General features: G+C 34.1%; 1 protein-coding gene across 10 annotated transcripts in view; it reads left to right on the top strand.

The window, feature by feature from the left end:
- The window catches only part of LOC136037144 (carnitine O-acetyltransferase-like), a 76,393-nt gene that overhangs the window by 57,492 nt on the left and 1,051 nt on the right, over positions 1 to 17,850 (top strand). For all 10 annotated transcript variants that reach the window (XM_065719649.1, XM_065719651.1, XM_065719650.1 and 7 more), the window contains 5 exons: positions 2,181 to 2,281; positions 4,905 to 5,042; positions 10,747 to 10,869; positions 13,158 to 13,356; positions 16,588 to 16,725. In XM_065719649.1, the coding sequence (XP_065575721.1) occupies positions 2,181 to 2,281; positions 4,905 to 5,042; positions 10,747 to 10,869; positions 13,158 to 13,356; positions 16,588 to 16,725 (699 nt within the window). The remainder of the gene's footprint in view (positions 1 to 2,180; positions 2,282 to 4,904; positions 5,043 to 10,746; positions 10,870 to 13,157; positions 13,357 to 16,587; positions 16,726 to 17,850) is intronic.

Here is a 17,850-nt window from a genome sequence, read left to right as displayed (position 1 = left end):
GTCAAGTTAAGACGACCCTAGCTTCGGAAATAAACTTGTTAGAAATACAGTTATGCTGAACTCATGTAGAACTTTCATTTGTCTCTTCGAGAACCGGAGCACAAAATTCCGTAGCTCTTACAGATTTCCCGGAAATAATTCCGGAAAAGTCCATCTCGTTCCGATTTTTTTTGGAATTTTCTCAAATTTTCGATTTTGATGTTTCTTATATTTTTATCGAGTAGTGCTATGAAAAGTATGCAAGAAGAAGTGAAGTGTTCTATATACCAAGTTGCTTCTTTCTCTAAGAAATAATTTCCGAAGTTTCGACGTTCTAGAGGTAACTTCTGTTCTGGACCAGCTAGAATTTTTTTTCCAACGCGGTTCGACAGGTCTCGATCTCCTAACAACTGTAGCTTACAATAGTTTCTCCGAAATAAAATTCCTTCTTTGGGTTTTTCTATTTGGAAGTTTTGTCATGCCCTCGGGGCAATTTAAATTTTTTGGTGAATTTGGTTTGTTTTATATTTTCCTAGTTTAGACCATCAAAAGTTAAGCAGAAAACTATAAGACGTTATTTCCGTATCTCTTTCAGATTTCCCGGAAATAGCAACTGTGTCCCGTAGGGCACAGTTGCACGTGTTGCTCTGCAACTGTGCCCTAAGGAACAGGGCACAGTTGCTGCAACACTTCCCGTTGCACAGGCAACGGAGGTCTAGTTTTCTACAGAAGCTTCTAAGTAGTATAATAAATCAGAGACTGTGACTACATAGATCTGAGGCTAGTGAACAATATGATATAAATACCTTGTCTATTCGGTCGATATAGTAGCTTCATATTAGCCACAAATTCTCTTTAATTAAAAAACATTTTTCTGTCTAAAAAAAATTTGACCTATATTTCAAAAATGTAATGTGGTGAATTCATAAATCTAAGTCTCAGCTATCGAATAATACCAGAACTGTAATCTTTAGTTGAAGCCTGAAGACGGTCTGTGGTTCGTTTAAAAACGAATGCGTTTAAAAATTCATAGTGAACATAAGCCTTAATGAATTTTATATACTTGGAATGAACATAAAATCCAATTGTTTTGTTAGGCGATATTAATTGTTGTCGGACTTCCCTTTTTAGAGTTTTGGTTATTACTGGACCGAGTCACTGCTTACTCACAGTTTGTTACCGCAAACTGTTTGATTTCACCGGAAAAACTTGCATAGACTATTTGACTTACAGGTGGTAATTTATTTTCCGCTTATGAAAATCCCCCCTAACTGTACTGGAATTTTACTCGAGGAATGAATCATATTTAAAACCATGAATTGAAAATTTACTTTTAATACCATTCTTCAGTTGCAACTTTGATGTATTTGTCGTTTACTTGTGGGACGGCTAAGACCTCCTAAATGCCCAGTCTGTCGTCTTGACGACAAAAAGAAAAAATGTATCTTCTTTTGTCAGGCAAAAATCAGTTTCTTCTTACTGCCACAGGCTATATGTTATAAAAACACCCAAAATTTTGAGTTGGTTCTGTGCTTGAAAATGATGAAAAGACGGAGATATTTACAGTCAATAATGCAGCAAATTGAACAGAAGGCTGAAACCCTTGCTTATGGGGCCTTCCTCAGCATTCACAAAGAGAACATTAAAATGAGAAAAGATTGAAAAACGCAATAAAAACAACAAGAGATAACACGAAAACGAAAAAAAACAAGCAAAAGTATTGTAAATAAAGGCTCGAAATGTAAAATAGATCAAAAAATAAATAAACTATAACAAGTTATTAGAAGACTATAAAAATAAAATTCTAACAAAATAAATTAATTCTGTTAATGATGTAAATTCACAGTAAAGGTTTTCTCTTCAGCTGGTCAGTTGATCCACTGAAGCTTGTCATTTTCAACTTGGTCATTGAATGATGGATAAGTAAATGGTTTTGGTTTGAGTGGTTTTCTGGAATTATTTTACTTGCGGATAATGTAGTCTACCAGCAATTTTTTTTTTTTTTTAATGGAATTATCCTTTGTATAAGCAAAAGCCACGAAAGTAACTGGATTTTAACGATGTTACAAAACTTTTGGACCGAAAATATCTTGAATCCCAGACTTCTCTGAACTGTGTGTTCACTTCATAATGATCTACACTGTCTCGACAGTGGCAACTTCAGTCAAAGTCACCAGTTCTAGTATACTTCTCTATTTTAGTTTATTGTGGGTATGACTGGTGAAGTTGGCCTCACTTATGAACATAGCCCTGCGGAAGGGCCACCAGTAGCTACTATGATGGATCATATTATGCAGTTCATGTAAGTTTGTTATACTTATCTATTTCTGCAATAGTTTACATGAACTAACTTGTATTTATCCCATCATAGAATACTGGCTAGATAAAAGTGAATATTTAAAAAAGTATTCATGCTTAGTAACCAAATAATCTTTTTTATTTTGTACTATTTTTTTCTAATTTGCCTCTTCCGTTAGTCCAAATGACGAAAGTAAAACTTGTATAGTTTCCAATAAGACCCTTTGAAAGTTGCTTAGAATTCTAATATTCACCCTTAAATTTAGAATTAGCAGGCTGAAATCATAGTCATAATCTTGCTAAGCTGGTATTCAAGCATTGATGCACATGGGACAATTTTACACTTAAAGAAAACATGTTGACAGAACTCTGAACTAGAAACTGTTAAAATTGTTCCAAAATAGAAGAAAAAATATATAAATTAAAGAAAAATGAATATTTTTTCAGGCAGAAAGCTATTGTAACCCCTCAGTTATCCTACTTAGAGCTAGAATCAACAATTTGATTGATACATTTTTATCATTATTTGTATATCTTAGCGTCGAAGTTGCTTTGGATTACTTTGCTTGGTACATTCAGAAGGAAATTCACAGACAGAACAGATACTCGAAGGCTTGAAACTACAAAATGAGTAAAACATTTCAGTCTTTCAATGCTCTACACTATTTTTCGCAGTCTTTTTGTCTGTGGTCTAAAGAGTGTCCTCAGTCAGATTTGCCGAGACAAGTGCACCTGAATTTTTTTTTTTATCGGATGATTGGTACGTTATAACAAAAACCTGCAACATATTTCAGTTTTTTCTGATGTTTGTTTTGTGGAACTAGTTTATTTGGAATCGTAGCTACTTAGTTTTAAATCATAGATTTGTCTTTTCTGCGTTGTATTGGTATCACTTTAAAGTCTTAATTAGTCTGCTTTGATTCTTTTCAAAATTCCACTAGGTTTGCTAACGATTCCTCTCCAATTTCTCACAGAAGTTTGACCTCCTAATGTCATTTTCAACTTCTTTTGCTTATAAAGGTTTTTTTTTTTTTACTTCGACCCAACTTTACTAGTTATTTTTCCCATTTATATGACTCTATATGCAAATATTATCATACGAATTTTTCTTTATTTAATAATATATTTTAAATACTTTTTGTGTAAATGTCTATATTTATGGGTTTTTTTGCTTAGTTTTTATTTACTGTTGGAATGCATAACAAACAAACCGAAGTCCGAGACTTTCTCTGATTTTACGTCCCTAAGCACGTCGAGGGCGAACAGCAAGTCAAGGCTTCCAAACAATATTCATCGTAACCTTCCTAGAAGAATTTTTTAACTTTGTTTAAATATATATTTTTGAGCTTTTGAATGGTACATGAAGGTTCTGTTGGTACGAAATCATCGATGCTAAACAAAAGCGACTTACCTTGAAGACGCGTTGCTACGAGAAACGTAGTTTTTGCTATATATTGACAAATATGCCACTTTGGGTCAGAATGCATAAAACTATATGCAGCAAGGATAGTGGTTCAAAATTTTCATTTGCTTTTTTTTATTTTGGATGGAACAAGTTTTTGAGCAGTAGGACAAATTTTTCTCTCAAATCTCCAAGTCACGTTTTGTCATTTGTACAAAAAGAGAGGATATTGTTTGCTTTTGAAACACACTTCAAATAGAGAAATCCTGAAGATGCCTCAAAGTCTAAGGTTAACAAAGTTAAAACAACCGCCAGTTTCATTAATACATATTGATTAAAATGGATCGCTTGGAAAAGTGCTGGAGTGAAAAGACAGAATTTATGAAAGATTTTTGTCATCATCGGGTTAACAAACTGTTGATGTGTTACTTGTTTGGTAAGAAAAAGGAGGTTATTTTGCTCATGAACAGCTAACCCGTTAGTAATCTGGTGTTTTAGCTTTCGCCAAAATTCTCTTGGCTCATACCTGAGAAGAAAAGGAGTTGGGGGCATCAATTTAACAATATTCTATATTTTCGGATGAAAAGACTAATCTAATTAAAAAAAGCCTGTATTTTGTTTTATTTATTGGTTAAACCCCTGTGTAACTTGGCTATTAAGGATTCTATATCTCTCCGAACCCTTCTGAATTAATTGTTATTCACAGCCCGTAACACGGATATCAGAGCCAACACAGTAGCGTGTAAAACCCCGAATAATGTTTGTCATTTTAATCAATTGGCTGCTTAATTTTTAATTCGTAATAATTGAATCGTCAGTGCCATCGAAAGTCAATACGGATGCAAAATTTCATCTAAAGTGGATGAATTTTGATTTTGGTGTCAAGATGACTAAGAAGAATAGAACAGTGTTCTACGCCTTATAGCGCTGTTCGTCTTATTCGTGTTATTTCTTAAAATAAAGGATTTTAATTACCGTTTTTCGCCAACTAAGACTAGTCACCACAGTAATTAACTTGGAGCTTCAGCGGAACTGTGCTACTAAGCTTGATATTAGAATATTTCTTGTACCTCTTGTATTTATTCTGCTACTATCTTCTTGTTTTGTATGTATAACTACTATCAATGTGTAAAAGAAATTGTACTATTGCTGAAACGTGTTGATCAATCCTTACATGCTCTATGAACTTGTTTACTTTTTAAATATTATTCCAACTTCTTTCTAGAAATAAGCTCGGTCATCAAGGAATGGAGCCAGGTGACACAATAAGTCATCTTCGAAAAGACGGAGTGGAATTGCTCGAATTCAAATTCAACTCCGATGTAAAGAAGGCCATTGAAATCGCCAAGCGAGATTTGGATATGTAGGTGTCTGTCTCTCTGTTTGTGCATTTTAGAAGAAGTTATACCTCTTAACAGGGGGGAGGCGTGTGGGTGGTTTGTAGTGTAGAATGTACATAGCTGTTAGCATCACAGCCATTTGGGAATACCCCTTAGGATTATTCAAGACTTTGTTGTTAAGAAGAAGTTTATTTTAAGAATTTATCTGAAAGAATCATCTAATACCTTTGAAATATTGGTTATGTGCCTTTTAATACATAGCTAAAGTAGCCAAAATCTCTTTTACAGAGAGAGGATGGGGAGAGATAACTTAAATTTTGACGGTCCTTTCAAAAGTTTTTTTTTTCTCCGTCTTCTAATTGAATAAGTGGATATGAAATATGTTACAATGAGTGTACATTCTATGGACCTTAAGAGGGCGTAAGGAGTGGATACTAGCCTTTTGAGGTAATTATAATGATTAAGGTCATGTAACTAGGGAGTAATTTTGATTCTTTTTTTTTTGGAATGGGACGGAATATATATGCAGACTCTTTAATATGTGAGATTGTTAAAATGACATAAGTACCCATGTTCTTCATTATTTCATTTCTGAAAGAAAGAAAATAAATCTTGTGACCCCTGAAAAGGCCATAGAATACATCTAAAAGGTCAAATAGTCAACTTGTATTTGTATTTAAAAGTGTGAATGCCTGTATTTGCATTTTCCGATCAAGACTGGGTTCAGGGAGGGAATACAGAGTCTGACCTCCTCCCCCACCGGAATTTTTCATCGACTCGTATAGACGTAATGAAAATGCGTTTGAACAAATTTTTGATGCATTTTGAATATTTTATTGTTGTGAACCCTCCCCCCCCCGAAAAAATCCTAGATGCGCCTTTGCTTAAGATTGTAAGCTTTGTCCTTTACAACTTCTTCGGTTGTATCTAATGGGGGGGGGGGGTGAGGGAGTTCCAAAGAAAATTGCATCCTTTTATCTAGCAACAAAATGTTATAGATTCTTCGTATATATATATATATATATATATATATATATATATATATATATATATATATATATATATATATATATATATATATATATATATATATAAACAAAAAGATGGTCTCCGGCGTCCTCTCTCTCTCTCTGACAATGGGGCTGCGTGACCGTCCCTCAAGGTTTTAGCACTACCTTAATGTGCAAAACACACTTGCATGAGCCATCCGTTTAGTTGGAAAGCAAATTCTGAAGTATTGTCGTATTAGTGTTATATCTAGCTAAACTGACATAAATAGAAACAGAATAGATAAAAATTTACTTACATTTACTGTTCTCTATTCGTATCTGCTGTTTCATGCTAATTCTAGACTATTTAGTTTTGGTTCAATCTTTAAGCATAATTAAAGAAGTAACTTCTATTCCATTCACGTATTCAAAGGAATTTGACTGTTCTTTCTTAATCTTTTTTTGATATCTTTGCATTCCCACTCTTCTAGCGTACTTGAATTTCCGTTTCCACTTCCTTTAAGTCAAAGAATAATTATAGATTTCCTTTACTACTACTACTAACAACTCACCGCAGCACCAAGCTGCCTGAGGCCAACACAGTCACATACACTCCTCCCCCATCTTAATTCATTCAGAACCTCCCTCTACACCCTCCCAGGAAGTTTCTATTTCACTTAAATCTTTCTTTACGACATGCTCCCAGCCAAATCGCGGACGACCTGCTTTCCGTTTAGCGCGAGATGGTCGACCAAAAAGGACAGTCTTCCGCAATCTGTCATCATTCATCCGCAGAACATGTCCTAGTCATCTCAACCTTTCTTTCACCATAGCTCTAGAAAGCGAGATTGAACCACACTTTTTGTACAGTCTTCTGTTTGAAATACAGTCAGTCAGCCAGGTACCCAGAACAATCTGTAGGTAATTTCTTTGGATAACATCTAGCAAATCTTCATATTTTTTTTCGGAGTGTCCATGCTTCAGAACCATGTTTGTCCACTATCATCACTATAGCTTCCAATATTCTAATCTTGGTTTGCAGACTGATCTTCCTATTCTTTGAAACTGTTCAAACTGTGAAAAAACACCCTGAGTCTTGGTTATTTTACTTTCAACATCTTCACGGCTCCCACCGTCTTTACTAATAGTGCTACCATGGTAAGTGAAGCTGTCCTCTTGATCAATCTTTTCGTTACTCAACGCCACCTTTTCATCTTCATTTATTCCTAGCATTAACGACTTAGTCTTCATAACGTTAACTTTCAAACCCATTCTAGCACCCTGAACTCGTAAAACTCTAAAAGTTCATTCATTTTGCTCACACTTTCATCTAGGCTGCTTAAATCATCAGCATAATCTAAGTCCAGGAAATGTTTTCCTATCCATTTGATTCCGTATTCTCTCATTGCCTTTTCTGTGCTCCTTAAGACAAAGTCGATCAAAATTATCTATATAAAGGGGGATAGAACACAACCCTGCTTAACTCCTGATTCGTACGAAACCAGTTGGTAACCTCATTTCCAGCCTTAACCGCAGTAGTTAGCTATAGCTATAATCACTTTAATGTGTATGTCTGGTATACCATACAAAGATAAGACCTTCGTAAAACTTTCCTATCAACCGAATTGAACGCCTACTCATAATCTATATAACTGAGGACTGAAAATGTTTAATAACTCAGACACTACTCAATTATTAGCCTAAGAGTGAAAATTTGGTTGACACATCCTCTTCCCTTTCTGAAAACGCCCTGTTCTTCTCTTATAACCTTCTCTAGACCATCTCTCTGTCTAAAAGTATCAAATTAGTAAGTAATTTGCCACCTACAGAAACCAGGCTAATGCCTCCATAGTTACCAACTCACTCTGATCACCTTTCTTTTACAGTGGTGTAATTAGGGTTTTAATAAAAACGCTAGGTACTTTCTCTTCTTCAAAAATCATATTCACAATCTTCAGTAACTTATTTCTAACTTCAGAGCCACCATATATAAGAAACTGATCTACCATACCATCAGCACCTATCACTAGTCTTTCCTCACAAAGTAATCCCGGGAGGTTTTTACCCTTCTGAAAAATTCCAGCTTTAAATTAAACCTAGACACTACTAGATGTGATCTTTACTCTTAATATCAATAAAAGTACTCTTATATACCCTAGTATTTTATTTTGATGCTACCAGTCTTCGGCTTACAATAACGTATTCAATAAGGTTTGCTGTCTTACCATCACGTGAACACCATGTTAACTTATGGGTCATTTTATGACCAAAAACTATATTGGTTATAACTAGATTGTTATACCTACAAAATTGCAGCATTCTGTAGCCATCACATCTTTCTTTTCCTACACCAAATTTATGTAGGCTAGGATACCATCTATTCCTATTTGTACCCACCTGGGCGTTAAAATATCCTAATAAAAAACCAAAATTTCTACCAGAAACCCTGTCTGTTTGCTCCTGTTACTGTAAGTAAAATTCACCGGAACCACTACTATCTCCAGAAATCGGTTCTACGGGGGCATAAATTGCTATAAGTTATACCCTGCACTTTTTAGTCATAAAATGAGCGATTAATATTCTATTATTAATACCTTCCCAGCCTAAACAAGATTTAGCAGCTGTCTTATTCATTATGAGTCCTACTCCCTCTGTATGTAGCCCACCCTTCCTGCCTGGGTAAATAAATTCTGTATTACCTAATTTCATGTTTTCTGCCCCTTGGATATGAGTTTCTGAAATTCCTAATAAGTCCAGTTCGAATCGTCTGAATTCGTCAGTGAAAATGACGACCCAATAGTTATTTTTTAACGCTTTAACATTCCAAGTTCCAATTTTTATATTCTTTAAATTGTGGAAATTATTTTGGCCCTAGGAAAAGTAATGGTCCTGGGTACCATTGCAGGCCGGGGACCAAAACATCTTCTCAAGTCTACAGCGAAGCGCTTAAGCCAGCTTAGAACCAAAAAGCAACAAGTCCCTGGAACCCCTGAATTGAGGCTTTGTGCAGTGGCCGACGTTTACCCCCCCTTTAAAATAGCCCCCCCCCCTGAGGACACTCCCCGTGAAAAAAAAGGCTTTCCACTGAAGTTTTTTTTTCGTTGGGGGAAAGAGTTTCAGTACTTGTGCATTATGCGCCACTCACTCAAGTTTCCGTTGTGTAAAACTCAAGAACAAACCAGTTTCTTCGTTATTTTCTTTCAGCTTAGCGTGAGACACGACAAAGACAATTGACACAAAAGATGGGAAATATATAATTTGGGCTATATATTTGCACATAAGGGGGGAGGGATGTAAAGTATGTGGACAGTTTAAAGTCAGAAAACAATTTTTACTTCATAATATGCAGAATAATTGCACCTAACACATTTTGCATAAAGACCCACTATACTTTATCCCCTCCCCCTAATGTGCTAATATATAGCCCAAATTTGTTTCTAAACTAACGAAGAAACTAACAAAGAAACTGGTTTGTTCTCAAGTTTTACTCAACGTAAACTTGAGTGAGTGGCGTATAATACACAAGTACCGGGATTTTTCATGGAGAGAGAGCCGGATTTCCCGGTATTATTTAAAAAATGATTAGAAATTAAATTTAAAAAAACAAGTTTCTACAAATGTAAGCAAGGAGCAACATCAAAGCTTAAAACGAACAGAAATTATCACGCGTATGGAAAGAGTTACCCCTTCCACAAGACTTTGCTCTTTACGCTGAAGTTTTGACTTTTTGTCCTAATTCTTTAAGAACAATTCCTAAAACACAATGGCCGTTTAATTAGAATAATAAGCTTTGTTTTGCTAGATCCTCTTCCATACGTAATACTTTCTGTTCCTTTTAATTTTTTCACGTTGCTCCTTACTTTCAGTTGAAAAAACTGTTTTAAAAAAAAAAAGGTGTTTTTTAATTGAAAAATTATATTTTTTAGTAATACGGGGGAATTTGGCTCTCTCTCCATGAAAATTCCGGTACTTGTTTATTATACACCACTCACTCAAGTATAAAACTTGGGAACAAACCGTTTTCTTCGTTACTTTTCAAGCCTATTACCTCTGACTAATTTTATGTTCATGCCTACAAACATTATGCTACTACGGTGAGGCAAATTAGATAAATCAGCTAAGAAGAAGTTTTTTAGCCCGAAAACACCCGCCAAAACACAAATCCCAGAGGAATAATCCGTTTGTCAGAATTCCGTGCGAATGCTGTTTCGTTTGCTAGGCAACAATTTCCTCGATGGGCGCCACTCCTCAAATGGGAAGATTGTTGACCGCAATGTGCCCATTCTTCCAGGTAAGCTGAAAGGGTCAAGGCAGCCCTTTGCAGAGGTCGTTGTCCATAAATCTGGATCTTGAGCCTTGCCTCAGCTGTCCCCCTTTGTAGGATCCTTCCACGATATTATTTTGCGTCACCTTGCAATTATTGGGAGAAGGTTTGTAACTTAGAGGACGCCTCACCGCACACACCGGTGGGCCCTGCTAAATGTACATTTGAGGCGACACTAAAGTTAAAGTAAAATTCAGTCGAAAGATTATAATGTCACCGAGTGGGAGGAGATGGGATCGAATTTTAAAAAAAAGGAGAAAAAAGCTCGTTATTGATATATCTGTCTCCCTTTGGAATTATGATTAAGACGTTTTGTAAAATGGAGTTTACTTTATTTGAAATATTCATAGGTAAGAAATGCCTGTGAATTGCTTTGGTATTTATACCCAAACCTGATTTACTTTTTTATTTAAGGCTTGTCAAAGATTTGGAAATGACATGTTTTACATTTGAAGATTTTGGGAAATCATCCCTCAAAACCCTTCGTATAAGTCCTGATAGCTTCATACAAGTGGCCATTCAGCTTGCATTTTTTCGGTGAGTATGTGTGCCCAGCTTAACCCCAATGTTTAAATCATAAAAACTAATGGGACAATAGATGCTACACTGCTTTCGTAAACCTAAAATGTGCACCTTCAGCAACCCCACTATTGGACAACGAGCTTCATTTTAATGAAGTTCCTTACTATACTTCTTTAAGAATTACATTCCATAAAAACTTGTGAAGGTTTTTTAGAATTTAATAAATTGTAATTCATTCGGACATGATGAACTACTATACAACTTTGCTAAAACTTGTTGTAAATGTTGTTCTTGAACCATTTGTCGAATAGTGAATCATGTATTCGTTGAGGTAAATCTCCCAGTAGGTGGAAAATTGCATGTGCATCACCATTATATAAAAAAAGAGATAAATCTAATTTAAACAATTGTCGCTCTATTGTGTTTCCCTCACCTCTGTCTCAGATCTTGGAAAATATTTTAAGAGGGAGCATTTCTTCTTATTTAGATAAAATATTTTTTTATAAAATAAAAATTATATAAAATATTAATAAAATAAAAAATATTAATAAAATATAAAATATTTTTATATTTATGTCCCACAAGGCTCTTTGCTAGGTTTATTTTTTTTCTTGATGCATATCAATAATCTTCCGAGATGCCTGCAGGGTAAAATGGTTTTGGAATTCTATCTGCAGATGACATAGCTGTGTCTGTTAGAGCGGGGGACTCGTCTAAGTTACTTCAAAATTTGATTTTAACATTAAGTTCAGCTAACCAACGGTTTTTCTGCTACATGTATAGTACCAGCTATCAAGACTATTGAGTTGACGGTCGTTGGTCGTTCAAAACGAAATATTCGAAATGTTTCTTGCCCGGAGCTCTAAGTTTTGGAGCAATAGATCTGCAGAGAGGAATTATACCGCTGGCCGTGGTTTTTTCTTGATCAAACTCTATCATTTCGAGTTTACATTGACCATTTACGTGGAAAAATCGCAAAAAATATTGAGTCTAAGCATGTCGTAAAACACATTTTGTCGTCTTTAGTTTCAAAACAACGTATCTCTCTTGGGTTGCATCTTATTCGAATTACTGTACGATCACACTTCTAAATATTGCTCAACGCATATCACACCATTAAATATGCTTCTAAATAAAGTAGGGAGAATACTTGGAACTTTTTATATCGACGTTAAAGCATATAATTGTATCGGAGACAGAAACATTATTTTTTCTTTAATATTTTAGACTTGAAACGTTTAAGAGACGCAAATATTGCAATATGGCATTTTAACGCACAAAAGTCAAATAATTGTTTCTACGACAGGTCTCTGTTGGTTGAAATGTCTTCTTCGAATTTTAGACATTCCAGATCGTATCGACTTCCTTCTGTTAATTCCGGAAGATTTATGTTCTCAGTGTGATATCAATTAGATATCCCATAATCTCAAATAAAAAAAAAATTTAACCAACTGTTTTGGACAACTAGTAGAATTTGAAAGAGAAAGTATTGAGTATTTTTTACTGAGTTTTGGTGATGAAGTATAAGCGTTTTTTGTAATCTTTTCTATTGATTTTTGTTTGTTGGCCCATGTCGGAGTCATCTGCCCTGTACAACTTATCCGGCGTTATTTTTTCTTTTGTCCTCTCATATTCGAGTTTTTTTTTTGCATTTTGTTTATTCACTTGCTTTTTTGTCATATTGACGATTTAAATTCTTTTGTTTGTTATCCCCAACAATTATGAGCTGCGCTCTTTATTGGGCGTGTGTTATTTTGTTATTATGTGGGACTGAGTTCAGTGAACAATTTTATTCATTCTTCCATTCTCTAGAATCTGTCACGAAGGAATAAGACAGAAATACTAAAGCCTTTTGACGCGCTAATTTGAACTTAAAATCTACATTTTAATGGGCACTACCACTGCTCTCTTCCTCTCGTTAGAAAGCCAAAAGTCTCTAAAACAAGCATAATTTTGTGAAGAGCGAACAATGTCATTTTCTGGCAAAAATTATTTTTCTAGATCTCCCGTTCCCTCCTCCATGGAATAGTCTCTGCAGACGTCCTAGCCAAAGCCAAGACTAACTTCAATTGAAACTAAACCACTTTTTATTTGTAAATGTTCACAATAGATAGTATTACTCGACTCCAGAGAAAACTGAGATTACTCGTATACAACTAATAAATTTTCAGCCAACTTTTTTCGAATTTGTAATTGTTTTTAAGTATTCAGCCACATATTTAGAAACAAAAATTTTAATTCTACGATGACTACGAATGGGAGGTTGTGCCATATCTTATATATTCTTTTAAATATTTATTTAGGATTCATGGAGAGCCTGGTGCCCATTACGAATCAGCTTCGACTCGAAAGTTTAAAGATGGGAGGACGGAAACAATCCGATCATGCCTGCCTGAGGTTGTTACTTTCTGTTCTACGATGCTTGATACGAAGGCTTCAGATAAAGACAAATACTCATTGCTTTTGGATGCTATTGATTGTCACAAGCGGTATGCGATTGAGGTATTTGATTTTTTAAACTTTGCTATACTTATAGGGATGTTTTTTTTGCTTTTCTTGATGAATTCGCTAGCTACTAGATGAATTAGATATATTTATTATGATGATAATTGATAAACTAAATAATCTACATACCTTTAAATTCCAATAATTATCTCACTGATGTTCGCCGTGCAAATATTTTTCAGCTTCGACCAGAAGGCCCAAGCTAAGCAAAAAATTTGGAAATCAATGAAACGAATATAATTATTTATTGCTCTTTAATGCCTATTTCCAAATATAATTATCACTGCCGCAAAAGTTGTGCTCTAGCCCCTTTGAAATGACGAGATATAGTCATAGGCTATTTACAAAGGTTTGCTGATTTTATTAGCTTGCATCATTTTCTCTACTAATTTCTCGCCAATCTAAGATAAAAAAGAATCGTTTAACTTCTGCATTTAGCTTAGGGCATTTTCTTTGACCTTTTATCTCAATGCATTAGGTGGTTGTCGCACAATTGGGATGACAATAATAGATATATTTAGAAAAAGCAGCGGATTAAATTTTGTCCTTTGAAAGCAATGTCTAATTTGAGTCATTTTCAGTCGGTTTCGTCAAACAATAGTAAATTTTAGTTTGTCTCATTCGCGCTGCGAAAATCCATCCGTAAATCAATAATAGCAATGAAAATTAAAATGGCTGAATGAAAACATAAATACATTTTTAAGTTTATTTGAGATGATAGTAATAAATCAATGCATGTGGTATACAAGATCATTAAATATCAATAGAATCGAATGTCAAGTTTTTTTATCTTAATTCTATTAGATAAAAACAAGGAACAAAGTGTCAATTTAAGGGTCCCTTTGAACGCTCAAAATGGAATTCGGAAGGATAGTAATTAGTATATTTAGAAAGAATTTAAAAAGGTGGACCGATTGGCATATAAATCTTTTAGCTAGCGAATTAATTGAAAAAGAAAAATTTTAAACTTAGAGGAAATGGATAGCATTATTTATAGTCGATTTATAAAAATTATTAGGAGCAGACGCTGTTTTGACTGCAGTCATTTAACTTTGGACTTATGTCTGAATTAAATAAAAAAAAAACAAGTTTTTTTTAAACTGAAAGTAAGGAGCGACATAAAAACTTCAAACGAACAGAAATTGTTCCATATATGAAAGAGGCTGTCCCCTCCTCAACGTCTGGTTAACGGTCTGAGCTTATCCTGGAAGGTTATCACTCTTCTCATAGGAAGATTATCATAGCATTATTTATAGTCGATTTATAAAAATTATTAGGAGCAGAAACGGTTTTGACTACAGTCATTTAACTTTGGACTTATGTCTGAATTAAATAAAAAAAAAAAAGTTTTTCTTAACTGAAAGTGAGGAGCGACATTAAAACTTCAAACGAACAGAAATTATTCCGTATGTGAAAGAGGCTGTCCCTTCCTCAACACACCGCTCTTTACGCTAAAGTTTGACTTTTTCTCACAAACCTACTTTATAAAACAATAAACAACCTTTTGTTATTTGTGGAACCACTAGCAACAATAAACTGAACACAAAGGGATTATGCATGCTAGAGAATCCTGTTGAAGAAAGTTAGAGATACAAATGAGGATCAAATATATGGGATTCGAAAAAACTGTAACTAAGGAGCGACTCGGCTCAATAGTAACCGAAACTAAAAAACAGAATTTCAATACCAACAGATACATCAAAAGAATCGGATTTTTGTGCTGATTTTGAATATATAAGTTTCATCAAGTTTAGTTAAGATCAATATTAATATATCAATAGTTAATCAATAGTTAAGAGCCTGAGAAGATTTGCCTTATTTTCGAAAAATTGAGGAAACACCACCTAACAGTCATAGAATCTTAATGAAAATCACAGCTTCAGATTCAACGATCCAAACAGCTACGCCACCTCGAATATAATTATTATTGGTAGGTCGCTTACAACTCTACCTAATAAATGTATTTTAGAATCAAAGTCAAAACAAAAGGTTTACTATAAGAAAGTCAAATCAAAATTAAATTTTAAGTAAAGTGGTGATGCAAATCTTTCCCTAATCCTACAGTGTGCAAACTTCACGTTTTTTTTTTCCAATCGGAATGAAAGTCGTCAGTAAAACTGTCGCGACCTCTAAGATATTCATGACTAGTTATTCTACGTTACAGAATTTCAGGTTTCCAGAAGCTTCCAACCTGCAACTAATTTGAATTTTAGATATGCAAAAAAAACAGCCAGTCTAAGGGAAAAAAAACTCCGAATTTTAGCAGAAAATTGACAAAAACAATTGAATTTTAAGTTTGCAGAAAACACAAACTCAATTTTCAGTTTGCAAAGATCTTTTAACCAAGAAAAAAATGACATTTCACAAGGATAAAATTAAAATGTAAATTACATATTTATTGTTTTATTTCTTCCAATGTAAACACTCCCTCATCTTCTTACATATCGATCTTTGCACCTCTGTCGATTCATGATCATTCCAGGATTACTTTGGGAATGACTCTAACTACCTAAATGTTACTCATTCAAAATTGTTCCGAGCTAGAAATTGTTCCGAGCAAATTTGAATGAAAAATGGAACAGAAAATGACTTATTTTTAAAATGACAAACTTAAAACGAACGAAAATACTTTGAATAATGAAATGAGACCTAAAACAATCAGCTTCTAGTATAGACAATGAAGTCAAACTTGAAGCGAGCGGAAATTGTTACGACAAAATTTGATATTACTGCTTACTCAAGCATCTAATGTGTAAGAAGAAAAATTTAGTATCTGTTAGAAAAATGGAAACATTTTTTTTATTAAATCTGAATAAAATGCTTTGAACTGAAGTATACTAAATAAGTGGTATATGTTCAATATTAATATGTGGCAATGGACTTGTTCATCAAGTCAAAATTTCTGCGAAATTTGAAGTTACGATCAGAAAAAGGAAGGCTACCACCTGCGCAATCGGCTCGTCCAATTACCCATGTAGAATCACACGACCTACTGAATGCCAGAATTTGATACCACCTATTGCAAACCGTTTTTCGTTCTCTGTCTGATAGACAATGTGGAGCAGTTGTTCTTTTCTTTCTTAACATTTACTGTTATCTCCAGATCAGTTTAACATAATAAATTTACTTATCTCAATGCCAGCTGGTGCTAGAGCTGTTAAAATTATGGTAATAGAAAGTAATAACATTGTGCTATATGGATACATGGTTAATACCTTCTTTTTTAAGGCGGTGAATGGCGAAGGAATTGACCGACATCTTTTTGGGCTTAAGTTGTTAGCCATCAAATCTGGCATGGATCTTCCTTCTATTTTTCTTGATCATGGGTATGTGAGAAGCTCACACATGAGATTGTCTACGAGTCAGGTATGCCATTTTTTAATTTGTAAACTTCAGAAGCTTTTTTCAAAAAAAAGTTCTTCAGAGAAAAGTAGAGCCATATTAAAAGTTAAAATGAGCAGGAATAAAACTATGTAATGATTCAAACTGAAAATGACTAAAAGTGACCAAAAAAAGTTTTAGAGTGACTAAAACATAACCAAAAAAAAAAAAAACAGAAATTACTATGAATGATGAATGAACTAATGATACCCACAATAAACTGAAATTACAATGAATGTGAAGTCACAACGAAAATAAACAGAAGTTATCACAAAGAAGAGTAGGACTGCCACCCGCTCCTTAAACCCTCTGAAGGCTATAGTGTGATTTTAGCTTTACTGAAGACGGTTCGTATTTTGAGCAGTATATTTTTATTTCTCCTAACGACAACTCTACAATAAAGTAATATCACAAGGCTAACCAAGGTTTACAAATAAGACAGTACATCGTAAGAATGTGTATTTTTAGCACATTTTTGAACCAAAAAAATATTGCTTTTGAAATGAAAACTATTTTTAACCAGTTAAAAGAGCAGAAAAACAGTTTAGAAGCAAAGTCACTTTAATAAATAATCAATAATTATAATGCCAATGTTTAAAGGCAAAAGCATATTTTGCTTTTGTCTTCGAATTGCCCACTTTGCTTAGCAAAAAATAGCGTCTGCCATAGGAATCATAAAGACACTGTACCGCAATAGGTTACTATCAAGAATTCTAATGAATTCCATTAATGCGCAGCACTCAATTTCTGGTCCTTAAAAATAGAAAGATTTTCTAAATGAGCAAAAAAATAGAAGACAGTTAAGCGGAAGAACTACTTTTATTTCAATAACATCAAGGATGTTTAAAATGTCGGTTGCTTCCAAATAGAAGATCTGAAATTTTATATGAGTGTTTTATTCCCTAATATGTTCAAATTAAAAGGTTATTTTAGGTAAGAAAAATAAAGCAATGCATTGGAGCAAGTTTTATGAAATATAACGTTAAAAAAGGGTTTTGGAGGCTACTGTTCTGCTCCTTAGTTATCTACACATCGCAGAAAAAGTATCTGTTTCACTAATACCAAACTCTCTCACCTCAAGAAAAGTAATAATTTATAGAAGGTGATATT

The sequence above is a fragment of the Artemia franciscana genome, chromosome 16 (assembly GCF_032884065.1).
Source record: "Artemia franciscana chromosome 16, ASM3288406v1, whole genome shotgun sequence".
In the NCBI taxonomy this organism is placed as follows: domain Eukaryota; kingdom Metazoa; phylum Arthropoda; class Branchiopoda; order Anostraca; family Artemiidae; genus Artemia; species Artemia franciscana.
Note: the sequence above shows the minus strand (reverse complement) of the source record. Positions and strands in the feature narration are given on the sequence as shown.